This window comes from Triturus cristatus, chromosome 4_1 (genome assembly GCF_964204655.1).
Source record: "Triturus cristatus chromosome 4_1, aTriCri1.1, whole genome shotgun sequence".
NCBI lineage: Eukaryota > Metazoa > Chordata > Amphibia > Caudata > Salamandridae > Triturus > Triturus cristatus.
In genome coordinates, this window is record NC_140585.1 from 761380498 (window position 1) to 761399442 (window position 18945).

The 18945-nt window shown below is 44.2% G+C and overlaps 1 protein-coding gene across 8 annotated transcripts in view; it reads right to left on the minus strand.

Moving 5' to 3' along the window:
* Nucleotides 1-285: 285 nt before the first annotated feature.
* Nucleotides 286-18945, minus strand: part of RPAP3 (RNA polymerase II associated protein 3) — a 319254-nt gene continuing 300594 nt past the window's right edge. For all 8 annotated transcript variants that reach the window (XM_085653336.1, XM_085653330.1, XM_085653333.1 and 5 more), the window contains 2 exons: nt 11313-11413; nt 286-746 (listed from right to left, as the gene is read on the minus strand). In XM_085653336.1, coding sequence (XP_085509462.1) covers nt 661-746; nt 11313-11413 — 187 coding nt within the window. In that variant the 3' untranslated portion in view covers nt 286-660. The remainder of the gene's footprint in view (nt 747-11312; nt 11414-18945) is intronic.

The window sequence follows — 18945 nt, forward strand, 5'->3', positions numbered from 1 at the left end:
GCTCCTTTAGGAGCAGATTTCAGTTTCATTACTTTCAAGACCCTAGACTTCTAAATAAGAACAAATGTACAATAAGCCAGTTTTGTTTTTCAAGTCATAAGCACTGAACATTTCAAGTGGATTTTTCAAAGAGAACATGTGTACATGTATTGATACTGCCTACGAAAGGCTTTTAAGAACAAACACTTTAGGAGTGCTTTTTATCAGCAATAAAGTGATTTGAAACAAGGCACATGTGTAAAGATACCATAAGACAGCCAAAAAGAAACAGGTTTTCATTATCCATTTGATATCAATTTTCAGTAAAAAGATACAATTTATTTAAATAAAAGTTTGGAACAACTTCAAAACAACATGCATCTTTGAGTTGGAAGTCATTGTGCTTGCTTTAAAAATAATAAGAAACTTATTTAAAAATATGAACATTTTATTAGTATTATTTTTTTACGGTTTGCTTCTGTAAATTGTCCAGTTAACCTGCTGAATGATCAAATGTCTGATATCATTTGCACAAACAATTTGTAAAATAACTTTAGTGTCTTCCGCTGGTAGGTTCCTTCTTTGCATAAATTGGCATCACTCTTTCAAACCGCCCCCATAAATTTGTATTCCACATGGTTTGGACTTGTAGGTCATCCTCTGGTCATCAATTCAATAAGCTCAAAGGCCATATCTCTTCTTTAAATTTTCAGCAGATGAAGCCATATATACAGACATCTCAGTGTGGCTAAACAAGGCACTCACAGCTGCAGATAAGAAACAGAACAGACAAGATTGATTTTTCATTAAACTGTGAATCTCAGAAGAACAAGTTACCTACCTTTGGTAATTATCTATCCAGTGGATACTCTAACCGGAGAATCTTCACTTTGTGGATATTCCCCAGGCCACAGGCTGGATGTGGAAACTGAAAAGCAGTACTCCGGTGTGCTGGTAGGTGGGGTTGTGCTGTTGCCTTCCAATCTCGTTTAGAATTGATAAAAGGAGTTGCACCCATGTGTGCTGATTTCAGCTGCTTTCTAATGCTGTTTGCGCCCTTAGGCGCAGAGCCTATTGGCAGATTGGCAAGACCAGTGTGCAGATCGCTAGATTGGGACCTTTTAAGATGGAAAAAAAAGCCTAGAAGACAAAACGGGGAGGGTTGATGAGGAATCTGCAGTTAGACAAGGTACGTAACTTGTTTTCCTGATGGATACTACCGACAGCAGATTCCTCACCTTTTGAGTAGATACCATAGCAGCACCTCCCCAAGGTTATGGGTCTAGCTCAATCCAAAAACATCCTTCAGGCATGAGCAAGCCCCTTTGGATGGAGTGGACTGTTAAAGCAGTAGTGCTTCATGAAAGTATGTACAGATGCCCACTTAACTGCCTTAGCTCTGGTGGAATGAACCTTTAGTAAGCCCTCTCGAGGCTGCTTCCTCCAATGCTTATCAGATCTTAATGCAGAGAAAGATCCAGCTGGAGATGGTCGTCTTTTTACTGCCTTAACTACTTTGCTGTGGAGAAACCCACAAAGAGCTAATCGTCGCCCGTTGTGCTTTCATGCAATCAATATAAAAACGTACTGCCCTCTTGGGGTTCGTACAGTGAAGTTTCTCTTCCTCTTTAGAGGGATGAGGTGGGACAAAGAATGCCAGAAGGCTGATAGCGGTCCGACATGAAATGGAGTGACCACTTTTAGCAGAAAGGAAGCTTGGGTCCTCAACATCAACTTATCTGGAAAGAAAGTAGGATAAGGCTGATTGACAGAAAGGGCCTGCAGCTCACTCACATGCCTTGTCTATGTTATGGTGATGAGAAAGACCATTTTCAACATCAGGAATCTTAAAGGGCAACAGTGCAGCAGCTCAATAGGGGTGCACATCAAAAAAGTGAGAACCGAGTTCAAGTCCCACTATGCCAGCACAAAGAGTGTTGGTAGAAACCTTTAAAAAATCTAATCAAAGTGGGTGGTTTAACTAAAGAAGGGTAATCCAGCGACCGCTGGGCCAGGGACCACACAAACAACAAACTTCAGGCAACATGGCTTGCAGAGGGTCAATTTGTGTGGTGCTGCACAAAGACACAAATTTATACCAACGAATGGCGTACACCAATTTCATGGAGGGTGCAAAGAACCCCACGTTGCCGCCTGGCAGATATCCAGGACCGGAACTCCATGTGCTAACGCAGTAGTGGCAGATTTAGCTCTAGTGGACGAGCACGTAAACCCTCTGGCGGTTGCTTCCTAGCCAATGCGTAGCAGATCTTTATACAGAGCACGATCCATCAGGAGATGGTCTGCTTCTGCATGGCCTGACATTTCTTTGCACTGACATACCCCACGAAGAGCAGGTCATCCACCTGGAACTCTTATGTGCGGTCAAGGCTCTTTTGTGTCCAAAGGGTGAAGTCACTCTTCTTCCGAGGAGGGGTGAGGCAGAGCGTAAAAAGTAGGCAGAGCGATGGTTTGGCCTATGTGAAATGGAGTGACCACTTTCGGAAGAAAGAAAGCCCTCAAACGAAGCACCAGTTTGTCTGGGTAGATGTTCAGGTAAGGAGGATTGGATTACAATGCATGAAGCTCACTGACCCTCCATGCCGATGCTATAGCAAGCAGGAAGGCCGTCTTGATAGTAGGGAGCCGGAGAGAACAGTTTTGCAAGGGCTCAAACAGAGTACACATTAGTAACATGAGTACCAGATTAAGGTCCCACTAAGGCATAACAAAGGGAAAAGGAGGAAACATATGTTGCAAACCTTTCAGCAACCTATGTACAACAGGGGATTGGAGAAGGGAAGGTTGGTTAGGCAACCGCAGAGAAGCAGATATTGCAGAAAGATATTCCTTAACAGTGCCCAGAGCAGAGCCCCACTGGGCAAGAAAAAGAACAAACAGAAGAACCCAAGATAGGGGAGCAGAAAAACTGTGTACTTTTTTCTCTGCACACCATGCCACACATTTGCCCCAATGGCAGGCGTGCACAGTCTTGGAGGAGGAATGCCTGGCTGCCAGATTAACATTGCAGACTTCAGTCAGACGTTTGAAAGCTGTCAACTGTCACTGCTCAATCTCCTTGGAAGAAGATGAAGAGTTGACAGGTTTACTGTGACAGAAGATCCTCCCAAAGAGGCAGCCTGATTGGAAGACCGATGGCAATGCTCAAGAGCTTGGGATACCAGACTCTCTGTGCCCAATCCGGTGCCACAAGAATGACTTGGGCCCGGTTGTTCCTGATATTACAGAGAACTCTGGGGCAGAGTGCTGTGGGCGGAAAGCATACAGAAGGCCTGAGCTCCATTGGAGATGAAAAGCGTCTCCAAGCGAGAGCCGCCTTAGAAACTTCAATGCGCAGAACTGCTGACATAGCGCATTCTTGTCAGCGGCAAACAGATCACACCAAGGCTCCCCCACTGCTGAAAGAGACCTTGCACCCACTCTGGATGGAGCAGCCATTTGTGATACCCTAATCATCATCGGCTGAGTTTGTACGCTCCGGCGTTCAGAGCACCCACCAGACATTGAACTAACAGGGATAAGTGCTGCTGTTCCAGCCATGTCCAGAGACGCAGGGGCCTCTTGACAAATGGTCCGCAGCCTCACACTGCCCTATATGTTGCAGTATCACATGGTGGTAGTGGTCTGTGAACACCTGCACTAGCCTTTTCTGGATGGAGGGTAGAAAGGCTTTCTTTCAATGCCAATCGGATCGCTCAGAGCTCCAACAGGTTGATGCAGAGTCCAGATTCTGCCAGAGACCAGAGTCCTCTGATCTCCACCTCTCCCAAATGCCCGCCCCATCCCAGAATTAACGCATCTGTTACTACTGTGAGATCTGATAGCTAAGGGAGAGGGGTCTGCTGCTGACTCAAGCAGGGTTCATTAACCACCACTGCAGATTTTTCACCAATCCCTTCGAGATCTGGACCATGTCAGAGAGATTCGACTACTGCTGCACCCACTGCAACTTCAGGTCCAGCTGCAGAGCTCAAATATGCCAACAGACATGTGTCACCAGCAGGATGCAGGAAGCCATGAGGCCTAGCAGCCTCAGAGTCAGACCCACAGAAATCCAGGACAGAGGCTAAAACATCAGTATTATAGCCTGTTTATCTTAGACTCGTCATTCGGCAGAATAGGCCCAAACTATACCATGTCCAGAACAACTCCGATGAAAGAGCGTTTGAGACGGAGTCAGGTGTGACTTTGGCACATTGACAGTAAACCCCGGCGAATTCAGGGGTTCACTATCTTGAATTTGTCCTTACACAAAAAGAAACAGAGGTCGAAATTCAAAAACAGGATGAAGGCCCTCACCCTTTTTCGTTTATTAAAAATAATGGGTTAAACTCCAGTTCCAATTTCTGAGGGCAGGACTCTCTCTATGGCTCCTTACACCAAAGGATCCTGAACTTTCTGTAGCAAAACAAACAGGATTTCCTTCTAAAGCCTTTCTGATATAGGTGGAAGAGGTAGCAAGTTGGAAAGGAATGGCAGAATGTAGAACTGCTGAACTACCTGCAGAACTCCCTTGCTGGAAGTTATGGCCTGCCAGCTGTGGAGAACATTACTCTGCCTCCCAAAGATGGTCATGTGCTGGTAAGGGCACACTAAAGAGGCTTGGAGACACCTGCCGAAGGGGCAAGGAACTGGGAGGATTTCTGTCCCTGAGGGTCTGGACACTGTCTGCTGGATCTCTTACTTTGGTCCCCCCCCAAAAATTGGGGCGCTTGTTGGGGTGGTGGGAAATAATACATAGGCGTACCTATCAAGCAAACAGCTAGTGTTGACTGACTGAAGGGCGAGGTTAGCTGAAGAGAACACTTATTTCCAGAATCCCTAAATCCTCTTTCAAGTCTACATAGGAGGGCAGAGACGATAGTAGGGAATTAGTTTGGATTGATCACTGTAGTGAAAGCCTGAACCATTGGGCTCTCCAGAGTTAGCCATTGCGTCAAAAACACAGAGTCGCCTGAAGTATGTGTTTGGCGTTGTGCTACTTTTTATTTAACAGTTAGGCAGGAACAAGGTTTAACCAAGGTGCCCTTAAGGGTGTCATTCAGGCAGGGCTTCATTGACAGCAAGGGCTTGGAAGAAGTTGGCACATGCTGCAAAACTTAATTGAGGACATTTGCTTTCACCTCCACAGATCGAAATGTTAAGTACAGAGCTTCAGCTGGCCTTCTGATCAAAAGAGCAAATGAGGCTGTCTCTTCTGTTGAGGGACCAGGGTGAAAACTCAGCCCCATGTCATAGAAAGTGTCTAGTCACTGGCATCTTGTACGTCCAAATAGACATGGCTGTCATCATATTGAAGGAGAAATTCACCCCCCTTATCTGCATCGTTGGTAAAGACTGTGTGGCTCAGGTCCGAATATAATCTGAAAATGTGCAGGAGTGCTGGAGGATGACTTCTAGGCAACAGTGTTGTTTGATCATAGTGTAAAGGGGACCATTGCATTAGGAGTGTTCCAGGACATGCCATTGAGACTGATTCGGTTCAAACCGGAATAGGATCAGCATCCTCCTCTGCCATCTGTGTGGCAGGATCAGGTGTGGATAGTGGCAGGAACAGATGTGGATAGTGGTGCCACATGTGGAGCCGGATTCGGAGTCAGAGCTCAATCCGAAGCAGGTTCTTAAACTACAGATGGTGACAAGGGTTGGACCACCGGCAGTGACAGCCCAAATGGAGGCCTACGTGGATCCATGAGGCGGAAGGCACACCAGAGGAAGCTGGAAGCAAGCCAAAGATTTACAATTTGCCTTTATTAAATGGCTCAATCTGTCGGGGCGACACAGACGTCTACAGAAATGTTGGGTGGAATGGGATCAGCTGTAAAATTGGCTATTCAACACAGCACCAGGAACGAGGTAAATGGCCACCCTGACAGCCTCGCACTCCTCAGAGGGAGAGTGGCAAGACTGGGACTTAGCCCACTTGGACTTTTACTTACCTGAAGACAAGGACCATGGAAAAGGCTTGTTGGGGGAGCAGCATCGACAGTTGATTAAGTCCATGGTTTCGACTTTGAGCAGACTTCCTGTGGTATTCAGTGACGTACATCTTGGAATGTTGTCCTGAATTACTTTTGGGTGCATAAGGGCACACTACTTGCACAACCTATAGTAGTTGCCCAAGTGATAGTTTAAGGAAGTTCCCTTTAACATAATAGGAGAATTTTGCAGTATGAACTCAACAACTGACAAGAAAAAATTAAGAGCAAGCTTTGGATCCGCCTATGAAGGCATGGAAAGAAAGGAACGGACGTAAGAGCACTTGGGTAGCATACATATGCAGCTCTAGCCATCACTTTTAGGGTGGAGGGGGTCGAACCAAAGACATATACGATGCAAACTATCGGTCTGCAGGGACTATGCTGACAAATATTCTGCCGCAAGTCTTGCACCTGGGGATATTTTAAAGGAAATGATTCTGGGGTCAGAAGTATCGATCAGAATTCTTTTTTTCTTCTTGAGCACATAACCTTTACTCCAGTACCTGAACAGAATTGGTGAGAAAAGACTGCATTAGAAATAAAGAGTCACAGTGGTGGACCTCCTAGGCTCCTTTTATCTTCATGTTTATGAATATATTTGAAGATTAAAGGCCCTGCTTATTATGGTTCTAGAAAACAATCCCATGCCTGCTACTATTTTTGACAAATGACCTGCATATTCTGAACCCCAGGATTGCTGTACTTCCTTTCCCACAATTCGTATATCATGATACCCAAGGCCAAGTTATTCAAATTCTAAAGTTATATGCTACACATCATGCCTGGAAACCACAGGCTTGGTTGTGCTCTGAAAGGCTCAGTCATGTCCTGCACCCTCCTATCACAAAACACAAATGTTAATTTATGTTCTGCACAATTACAACCGAATTCTGCATACTCTCAGATTTTCTCTTTAGGTGAAGAACTAAGTTTTGTTTATGCTCTGCCACAATTTATACTACATTAGCAGCACTTCAACCATGGAACACCGTTCCCCAGCAGTACACTGTTTCAACCACATTACAGACATTAAACCACTTTTTTATCAGCACCCTCCTGTAGTTTACTGAATCTCAACAATTTTCTGCATATGATCAACTGTGCCTTTTCTCTTTACCTGATTTTCACCCTGACAACTCAACTTAGCCTTCACAGGCTGTTGGGATGAGGATGTCCCTTGCATGGTATACAGTAGTGTTGCTTGGTGTGCCCAACTGCATGTGTATCTGCTACATGGACTTTTTGGCCCTGGCATCATGCTTATCCAGGCTTCTCCAATGAATAGCTAGTGAGCTTTTGGTAGCTCACCAACTACATGTCAGCAGCTGTCCTGTGTGCAATTCAACCTACAAAATTAGAAACTTTTATTTGGTTGAATTCATATATGCATAACAAAATGAAAAAGCATATATTTGAGATGAAAATGTGTGGATTTTCAGAGCTCTTAAGCTGATGTTTGAAGAAAATGGTTGACTTTGAAAAATATAGTTAAATCCAATGTTTGAGAGATAAATAAATCATGCAGCATTGGGGAGGCTGTTACTCAGATTAGTACCAGAGTCGTTGAAGCTATTGCTGTGATGTATTATCCATGTAGAGGCATTCCAAATTGATAAAGCTTTTTTTACATTACTGTTGGTAATCCTGCTGTCATCTGAAGGTGGTTTTCACCTGTATAGGGCAATTCTGCCTTCAACAGCCAGTCATTGATGAAGGGAAAGACTGAAACCCCGACCTGCAAAAGTGTGCTAAGACCACTGCCATCATGTTCATAAACAACCAAGAGGTACTGGTGAGGCCAAAAGGGAGCACTGCAAACTGAAAATACTCTTGGATTACTATGATACACAGATAGCGCCTGTGGTCCAGGAGGACGGGAATATGGAAATAAGCATCTTGCATTCTAATGTGACCATCCAGTCTCCAGGATCCAGGACAGATCCTAGGCCAGTGTGAGGATCTTTAAGTTGTCATTTCGTAGGAAAGCGCTGAGCGGATAAAGGTCTAAAATAGAACTTAGGTCTCTGTCCTTCTACGGCACAAGAAATTAGAGGGAATATCACCCAGTTTCTACCTCAGAGACAGAAACTGTTTCAATGGCCCTCTTGAACAAACTTAACTGCAACTCCTACCACAAAACTGACAGTTGGTCCTCAGTCAGCCGCCCTGATGGTGGTGGAAGGTGTGGCGAATTACAAAAAGATTTAAGGGTGTAGACACTGTAAAAAGAAATTGGAGGACCCATCTGTGGGAAGTGCTTTCTTGCCAGCTGTGAAAGAATAGCAGATCCTCCATCCTACAGGGGGCTGTGAGTTGCAAAAGACACATCAAATCAGTTTTCCGGTTGGGCAGGGGACTGAGCTGTGCGATGTCCATGATGCCTAGGACATTGTCTCGGAGAGCCACTATCTCAACCTCGAAAGGGCAAAGGGGCACTTGTGCTGAGGGTAAGGTGCAGGGTTGCCTGTGGGCCAACCCCGCTGGTGTATCCACAAAATGGAAACAATTGTTGGGGAAACAACCGGGCAAGCTTGGAGAAGCCTAAAAACTAGCTGTGGCACGGCTCTCTTTAAACCGTTCGAGGCGCAAATCCACCTTATCGCCAAGGAGGTGAGAGCCTGTGAATAGCGTATCCATCAACAATGCTTGGATATACCTTAAGAAGCCTGTGGACCTCATCCAAGTGTGAAGCAGAAGCACCATGAATTCACCAATTGCCCAACCCAAGCCGTAGGTCGTATCCAGGCCAGACTGGATAACAAATCTGGCTGCATTCAGACTGTCGTGAAAAGTTTGGATTAAAGACGCACATAAGTCTCAGGGATAGCCAGTTACATCTAACCAAGCATGTCCCATATGGCATGGGCACAGCGCCCAAGGAGGCCCAGACTGGCGGAGAAAAACATGCACTTGTTCAACACTTGGATTTGCAGTCAGGGGAGTTTGAGGGTAAGGCATTAGGATTGACTTTGCTGGTGGACACCTGCACTACCAAGCTCTCTAAAGTTGGATGCTGTGTGAGAAAGTCAAGGTGCCTGGGGCCTGTCTGTGGCAGCGAGCGACCTGTCTACTGGAGGGTTGGAACATGGTTTTATCCAAGTGGCTAAAGGGCTTTATCAAATAGCAGAAGAGGTTTGGTAGGAAACTGGCAAGACTGAAGGACAGCAGTAAGAATGTTAGTTTTGACCTTCGTTGTTCGGAGCTGTAGGTCAAGGGCTTCTGTAGCTCGCCTGATCACTACTGAAAATGATGTGCTCTCCTCCATGGCTGGACCAGGAGATAAAACTAGTCTAGTGTCTGGGGAGGTGCTCATACAACTAACATCCTATTACTCTTCAAACCAGTTTCCCTCATTGTATTGTGGGACAAATTCATCACCAAGTGTCTGACTCTGGTCTGAATCTGAGCCCAAAATGTTATGTAGAGTCTATGCATGAGCGCAAAGTAAACGTAGTGTGTTGGAGTTAGAATTCTTACCATATGACAATAGAGCAATGGGATAAAGGAACGGCCTCGGCTGAGATGAGTAAAGCTCGGAGCAAGAAAGCACGATTATTGGTTTTATTGTCCTCAACAACTAGCACTGATGTCAAAAAGACTGGCTCAGATTGTGGTGCAGACACAAAACCACATTTGAATGGCACAGATTGCATACAGTGTGAAATCTGCCCGCGGTAGCCCGGCTGGAGGCCCTTGCAGATCCTGAGGGCTTAGAGGCATGCCAGAGGCAGTCAGGAGCATGCCAAAAAATGCAGAGCATGGCCACTCTCAAGGCCTTGAATTGCTGCAATCTTACCGATAGACCTGGAAAAGTAGGGTGCAGGACCAGACCCTGAATCAACTTCTCAAGAGATTGGGAGTGAGACTGTGCAGTACACTGATGCCCTTGCTCATTCTCTGGGGATCTAAAATGGTGGGAAGAGCCGATTCCTGCTTAGACTTTTTGTGCTTTTTCTTGGACTTACCTGAACACTTTGGCTGTGAGGTAGATGAGTCATGGGAATGGGGCCTTTCTCTCAACTATGACTCTGGAGTGGCATACAGTCTTGCAGCGTTTTCCAACATAAAGCCTTGCTTCATGATACTGTAGGGCCTACGGGTTCTTTTGAAGCACAGTCATAGCAGGTTTGGAGTCGTGTTCCAACTCCAAACAGCAGAGGCCAACCTCCTGTGGGTCTGTCACAGGCAGTGACAGTCTTTACAAGGTTAAAACCCTGTCATTTTAGGAGATAACATTTCCTTTGTAGACTGGGAAAACACTTAGTAGAAACGTTTAAGATGCATTCTCTACAGAGATGAAAGGAGTGGAGCTCCAGATCTGCATATGAAGGCGCTGAAAGAAAGGAACTGATGTCTGTACACGTGTGTGGCATTTATATGCAGCTCCATTCGTCACTTACGGAGCAGAGAGAGGTTTGTGCAGAGCCACACGCTGCCACCTATTAGAACACAGAAGTACTGCTTTAGAGTTTTCAAGATCCAGTCTGATCCCTGGGGAATATTCCTAAGGTGAGGAATATGTTGTCAGAAGTAGCCATTAGAAAAAGATATATTGATAGCTGATTGAACCCCACCTCACCTCCCTGATTAAACCTTGGACTGTAAATTTTGCTACCTTGAAAGTGATCATTTGGGTTCAAAAGTATGGCTAACTTCCACACCAGAGTTAAATGGCTCTGATTCACAAACAACTTATGTAACACCTGATTGCCCTCGGACTCCTGAAAAGTTACCACACGATGTCTATGCTACCCACTAACATCTGAAGAATAAGTTTCCTAATATCCTTGGTCAACTCATAAAAAGACTGTCTCATTTGTTAAGATTCAATTTCACACAGTTTTGCAGAACTAACATTGTCTGACTGAGTGTTAACATTTCAGAGAGCAAAATTGGGTAAAAAGATATGACTCTCACAGGTCCTACAATTCTTTTCGCTTAGTTTTGTGGCATTCAGTAGTACCAGTGCACTAAAATAATTACCTAGTCTCACACAAAGTCCCAGTACTAATCAGATGAAAAAGTAAGCAGCAAATACAGTCTAGTTTCTCATTGGTGAAGAAACTGAAAAGGTAAACTGTGCAAGTGGCCAAATAAGTGACGCATAATTGGACAACACAATCTGCATTGCCCAATACCACAGTTTGTTTGGGTTGCGACCACCAAAACTCCATCTAGCAATAAAGTGGCACAATGTGCCAATGTATTGCAAGACAAGATAAATACAGAAACACATAATAATAAGACTGACATTCTATTATCACAGTGAAATACATAAAATACATGATTTCAACAGTCGTTTTGAAGCTAAAGAATATATTGTCCACCTACTTTGCTTTTCCGATTCTGTCATAAACATAATTGCCATATCAAATCGTTTAAGTTCAGACAACTTTTGGAGGATTTCTAATATCAAAGATGGAAGTTCTTTTCTATAATATCAAAACAAATGACTGTTAGAATTTTCTTTCAGATCATTTAATTAATAAAACACTTAGGAAGTGAGAAAGAAAAATACACAGCAAACACATAACACTTGTTCATTGTAGATGAAGTATTATAATTTAGTGACCTGACATTTGTATGAAACCAGGTTAAACTAAAAATACGTTGGTTATATGTAAATTATATGTAACTCTATATATTAGGTACACATAGAAATAAATCACATCAGCATTATAAATCTTCCCCTCCTACCGAATTTGAAATGGCTACAATTAACAACTGAGAGCCTTTCCTTGCCAATGCATTATGTCAATCCATTAGGCACTATCAATCCCCAAATATTAAGTACCTCCAGATCTGTTCCGAAAAAAGGAGCATACAAGATACTAGTAAATAAACAACCCTGCAAAAGGACACCTTACATCAAACAACAATAATCATGCAGTATATAGTACAGATTAGTTTATGATTATTAGTCATTTAGATAATGTCACCTTATTTATTTTGCAAAAAACAGAGGTATCCCCCACGTGACACTATGTATTCTTGCACATCAAACGCTCCTTGTTCATACCTTTACCAAATAAACCTAGATAACCTAACTCAATTATATGTAATAATGTAACACTTTATTGTCATAGTAGTATACAAATATTGAAAACAATACTCATTATAAAATCACAGCCAGGCAAAATCTAGTGCTTAATCACAAAATGATCTCTTAATATATGCAAAGGCACAATTTATACATTAATGTAAGTAGAAAAAACACTAAATCAGAGCTGCACCACTTTGCAACAATGTTCAAATATCATTTGAGAAATAGATTTCTATGGAGCCATGAAGTCGTTGTACACGGATCAAGTTTCTCTTTTCCTTTATTGATTCAATCCTTAAAAGAACAGACTGCCAAAACGTTTCGTCCTTAAAAACAGGACTTCTTCAGGGCAATGCAGATTCTATGCAGAGGATGAATAGAAATGGTAGTGGCATTGGACATATAGTGTAGGCCGGCAAAGGTAACAGTTAAACCCTTACGTCATGCTCGTTTGTGGGAGCCAACAAGTAATCCAATCAGAGTAGAAGGATGGTAAAAGGTTAGGAGTTTATTTGTGTTCTTGACGTATAGGAGAATGCCATGATAGGAGAATGCCACTCACCATGCGGTGTGTCCATTCTTGATCTAAAGTACTCTCGTCAGGCTTTGGATATGGTCTAGGGAGTAACAATTGTACACTTATTGCTGTGGCTATCATACCACACTTACTATATATCCTGCAGTACTTACGAATACATCAAGAACACAAATGAACGCCTAACCTTTTACCATCCTTCTCCTCTGATTGGACGAGCACGACGCAAGGGTTTAACTCCAGGGTGCTGCTTTTATGAGGTTCCTCTCCATCACTTTAGGGGTGGTGTGCAGCCACAAGGTGGCATCTAGCAGCGCGCAGGAGCACTGCTGGAAAAAGATACCAGATTCAGGCAAGCAACCGAATAGTATTCCAAAGTGAGGAATTTGCTGACATAAGTATCCATGTCTCCCTCTTCCTGCTGAGTGGTTGGTGTGAAGGACATTGACAACCTGTTTCTGGTGACGAGTCTCCAGCAATAGAAAGACAGATAACGTTAAGATAAGATAATGAAATGGAAGAAATTTGCTTACCAGACCAAGGTAAGACTATTTAACATGTAAATAGGACATTTTTATAGCACACTGGGAAAGACTGGGAGGTCTCCAGGATCTACTTAATAATAGCTGGTAGTTTCGAAGAAGAACTAGGTGTACATGTAGATTTATCAGATAGGGAAATAGATGAGAGAAGAGCGGGTGAAAAGGCATAATTTAGGAACAATTCAGTGACTGCAACTAGACGTTATTAGTCTGCAAACAAATGATTGCCAGCCAACACAGCTTACATCAGCCATGTTGTTCACAGTGACCCATGTCAATTTTCACGTGTCTTCAGCTTTCTCTCTGCTGAGTGGCCAGCTCCTGGTTTTGATTACAAAGCACAGACAAGTTACGACTCGCTCTGTTTCTCTCGCTCTCCTCCCAGTGACCGTTGCTCTGTAGATCTTGGTCCATGTGATGTTATTTTGTAAAGGTTGGATAGCAAGATTATTGTAACTGTGACCTAGCAAACACCAGGCCTAGTGGTGAAGTCGGTTTGGCCTCTCTGTACCCAATCTTATGCAACATATAATGCATAGAAAGAGACTGTTTTTCTACAATAATTGATGCGTAGCACTGGCTGGCCTCTTCCTCACAAAGACTGGGCTAATCACTAACACAAGTGTTTATGGTTGAAAAACTGCATATTGTTTGTTTATGAATTGTAATGATAACTTACTGTTATTTATGGTTACGCAACTCAGTTGTTCAATTTCTAAGTGCTTTAGCTGAAAGATGTCACTATATTCCCAGACCTAGAGGGACAGAAAGCCCATCATATGTTACAGCGATCTAAACTTTGGATGTGCAACTCTAAGCAACAAAGGCTAAACTCACAAAGCTATCTTGATGGAATAGCGCCTCCTGTCCACTTCTCAGTGTTCAACTTTTTATTATTCAGTCCAAAAGACTTCTGAATACAATGACCTCTGACAGCAACAACTTTTCTAACTAGATATAACCTAAACGACCCTGGACACACATCTAAGCCACTTTTATGAATGAGGTTTGCACTGGGGTTGAAGAAAGGGAGTACACTGTAAACAGTCCAATTCTATCACATTGTCATTGAATGTACTTAATCTCTTGGCGTTATAGACTACAGCACCACTAGGATGTACCATCCCTTTGAAGTCGTCCCATCAACATCAAGATTAAATCTTGGGGTGCATAACTTAAGGTAGGGTTTTCAGATCTTGTACAAGGAAAATACAACTCCCTAGGGAGAAGCTTTAAAAGTGGGATCAAGAGATAGGGTGGGGGAGAGGGTGTTGGGGAGAGGGCTTAAGGAAAAAATACGAATCTAGATTGATAATGTATTATCACGTGTGTAATTGTGTATGTAAAACGTGTCACACACCAAGGTACGCCAGAGTCATCTGTCTGCTTTAGTCCCTGACCATCACTTCTTAGCTACGCGTTTGAGGAAATATGCACCCAAGATTAGTTTTCATGGCCTCTGAGATTAAGTTCACCAACGTGTTACCCGCTTTTCCAACCGCGACCCGTCCTGCTAACAAAAACGAAAGAAGGGAGGGTGAGGGTCGATTAGCCAGCTGTGGATTAGAATCCCGGGGTTGGAAGGTGTAGAACTGAATCCTGCCGGATGAGCAGTGAATGACAGTCATTCAAATGTGTGAAATTAGTCGGTGATATTCACGGTGACTTGGAGCTATATATAACTGGTTAGGATGAGGGACCCAAAGGGCTTCATATGATGTGATGATCCGTTACGGACATCCCAATAGCTGCCCAAATGAGTCATTAGAACGCTTGAGCCCCCATCTAATCCACACAGACACCAAATATCAGAAACACTGTTTTGAGGGAATTAAATGTGCACTTTGATGCAACAAGTTACTTACCTTCGGCAATGATATATCTGTAAGAGACATATATTAGTTATAGATTACTTACCTTAGAATTACCCCCAGGCATCAGACTGGATACGGAGAATTTTTCTCAGCAGTACCCTTGCGCTTTGGTAGGTGACGTCGGTCCACCGTGCGGTCGGCATCGTGATCGTCTGGATGACGTCGCGGTATCTACTTAGAGGCTGCCCCTGCACGCTGTCAGTTCTTTTACACAACATTCCATGCCAGAAGCGAAGAGCCATGCAAGACACTGACCACTGGTGCACAAAACTAGGGTCGCGAAAGGGACTCCCTTACTCTAGAAGTGAGTTTGCAGAGCGGGGAGGATGGGTGGGGCGGTAGGGAGTCTATGACTAATATATGTCACTTACAAATATATCTTTACTGAAGGTAAGTAACTTTTTCATCTGAAAGAGACTATTAGTTATAGATACCTTAGCTTAGAATAGATACCCCAGCAATACCAACCCCGGAGGTAGGTCTGCAAACTAAGTTCACACCAGAAAGTCCTGGGAAACTGAACAGCCAAAGAAGCCGTCTCTCCGGACTTGACTCTCCAGGCAATATTGTTTAGTGAACTTGTGCAGTGATGCCCACGTGGCTGCCTGGCAGATGTCACCGAGAGTGACTCCACGTCCCAAAGCAGTACTGGCTGCCATCGCCCTGGTGGAATGGGAGCGCAGCCCTACCGGAAGCTCCTTTTTCGCCAAGGAGTAACACATCTTAATGTAAAGAATAACCCATCGAGAGATGGTCCGTTTTTGCACAGCCCGACCTTTCTTGGCAGCCACATAGCCAACAAAGAGTTGATCGTCCACCCAGCATTGTTTTGTGCGATCCAGATAAAATGATATTGCACGTTTTGTATCCAGGTGGTGGAGTCTTTCCTCCTCCTTGGAAGGATGCGGGGGCGGGAAGAAGGCGGGCAAAGTGATTGTCTGTCTTATGTGGAAAGAGGTAACCATTTTGAGTAGCAAAGAAGGCCTAGTTCGAAGGACAACCTTGTCCTGTTTGTTGCAGTACCACATGGCGGTGGTGTTGTCCATGAACACCTTCACTATTCTTCCTCTGACAGAACGAAGGAATGCCTTCAGTGCAAGACTAATCGCCCGGAGCGCCAGAAGGTTGAGGTGGAGCCCGGACTCCCCCGATGACCCGTGGACTCTGATCTCCGCCTCTCCCATGTGGCCGCCCCATCCCAGGAGTGATGCATCTGTCACCACTGTGAACTATGGTTGGGGACGGGAGAGAGAGAGCTGCCGTTGACCCAATCCTGCTCCGTTAGCCACCACTGCATTCGGTGTGCCGTGCCCTCTGAAATCTGGACGAAATCTGAAAGATTCTCCTGATGCTGCGCCCACTGGAACTTCAGGTCCCACTGCAGAGCCCGCATATGTCCAGAAACGCTCCGATGAAAAGGAGCTTCTGGGAGGGAATCAGGTGCGACGTCGGCACGTTGACTGTGAACCCCAGCGAATGCAGGAGGTCCATTGTAGTCTGGAGGTGGGAGACAAACCTAGGGCGAGCCTGTCTCCAATAGTCAGTTTTTGAGATACGGGAAGACTGGAACCTCTGATCTGCGCAGATGAGCTGCGACCAGGATCTTCCTTGATGACCAACTATTTAAAAAGGAGTGGTCTCTAATCGCGTGGCGATGCACCCGCGATTGGCTTATACTGATTATTAACACCGCAAAACGACTATCAGATGCCATCCTAGTTAAAATAAAAACAAGCGAGGATGCATTAATGACAGAAATAAAAATCACCTTGTACCGGAAAAAACTAGAAGAGGTTAATAAAGAAATTAACGAAAATAAAGACTTCCTGATGCAAAGTAAAATCAGTAAATTACAGAAAGACTTGAAGAAATTTGCACACGAGAAGGTATACCCCTATATTAGAGAGGATTATGTACACCAGGAAAAGACAGATTCCGGTTCATCCTACCAAGGTGATTCGAGTCGTTCGGAATCAGAACAAGACAGTTGGTCCAGTGACGGGTCAGAAAAGAGCTGGAGAGGTAAATCGAGAAGACCAAGGAGAGGCAACTTCAACCGAGGCTACCAGCACCCACATATGTACCCCTTGCCAGGACCCTATGGACTGATACCTTTTCAAGGACCACCACCTCCGTTTCAAGGACAACAACTTTTTCCAGCCGGGACCTTTCTTCCAGCCAAGTTTTAACCAGAATCGTTTTTTAGGACAGGGCGGAAGAAGAGGGAGACGCGGCAGGAGAAACAATACAAACAAACAAGTCCAATGGGAAGACAGCAACACACCAGTGAATACACGAAGCACATCGAAGGGGCCCAATGCAGGGACAAGCAACCAACGGGACTAGTAGTTAACCTTAGGGATATCCCCCTGACGAAAGAGGAAACAGATGTCCTCAACAAAGGACTTGGTTTTGTACCAACAACCTAAATGGATAAGTTCCAGATGAGATGTGAACTTAGCGAGTTCTTTCGTAAGATTCGTGTTAAGGCATTTTTTTTGGACAAAGAGAAACCTGATGAAGATGACACACACACACACCACTGAGGTTAAAATCAAATTTTTTACCTCCAGCATCTCTAATGCCACCGGAAATATTGGCTTTTGAAGAGAGCGTTACGAAAGAGATCGAGGAGCTCCCCATCAGGAGAGACACATACAACAATATGAGTAAAAAAGAAAGAGAAGCTGTGAAGAATCTAAGCTCAAGGACTGACATTACAATAAAACCAGCAGACAAAGGCGGGGCAACGGTTATTCAGAGCACCACAGCCTACCGCACGACATGCCTGAACCTCTTGGCTGATACTAAATTTTACCAACCTCTCGCTAGAGACCCCACCACACGGCTTAAGAAAACCATAAGCTCTATAACCGCCGAAGCACTGAGAGAAGGATGGATTAACAACAAAGAACACGCGTTTCTGAACTGTGAGGACCCGAGAACACCTATTTTCTATACCATACCCAAGATACACAAGAACAAGTCCCCTCCTCCGGGAAGACCTATTGTATCGGGTATCGGGTCCCTTCTTGAACCCCTCTCCAAATATACTGACTGGTTTCTCCGTCCACTAGTAACACGTATCAGGTCCTATATACAGGACACTAAACATCTCCTGAACATCCTCCAAGATGTGCCATACAACCCGGAGAAGAATATACTAGTGTGTCTAGATGTGGAAGCTCTTTACACAAGCATCCCTCAAGAAGAAAGCGTTGAGGTGATCCAGACCGTTTTGAGCAATCAGAACTGGACCTGGGAAGCTCCGGTGAGCTGGGTCATCACCCTATTACGTTTGGCACTAAAAGAAAACTTCTTTAGGTTTGACGATCAGCTCTATTCACAAGTCCACGAAACATCTATGGGCAGTACTTTTGCGCCGAGCATTGCATGCCTGTATATGGGGCAATTTGAAGATGAATGCATATGGACCCCCAATCCATTCTCAAACAACATAAGGAAATGGTGGCGTTATATTGATGACGTCCTTGTCGTATGGGAAGGAGATACAACAACACTAGGACAGTTTCATACATGGCTTAACAATCGGAACCCACATCTAAAATTCACAATGACCCATGATCAAGAACACATATCTTTTCTTGACGTCACTATTAGTGCTAGGAACGATGGCATTGTCAGTTTCCTATACACTAAACCCACAGACAGAAACAGTCTGTTACATTTCAACAGCGCCCATCCACGTGCGTTGAGAGAAAATTTACCTGTGGGTCAGTTCCTACGAATACGTAGAAATTGTTCAGATTTGACAGAGTATAAATTTGAGGCTCAAGTCCTGACTAAGAAATTGGCGGAAAGATCATACCCAAAAAGAATCATTGAAAAGGCACAAAAACGATCCCGGAATACCCCACGGGATGTCTTACTTGAGACTCATCGGAAGGAGGAACGTAACACCCTCATCTGCGTAACTACTTTTAATGCATCATCCAATGAGTTTAAGAAG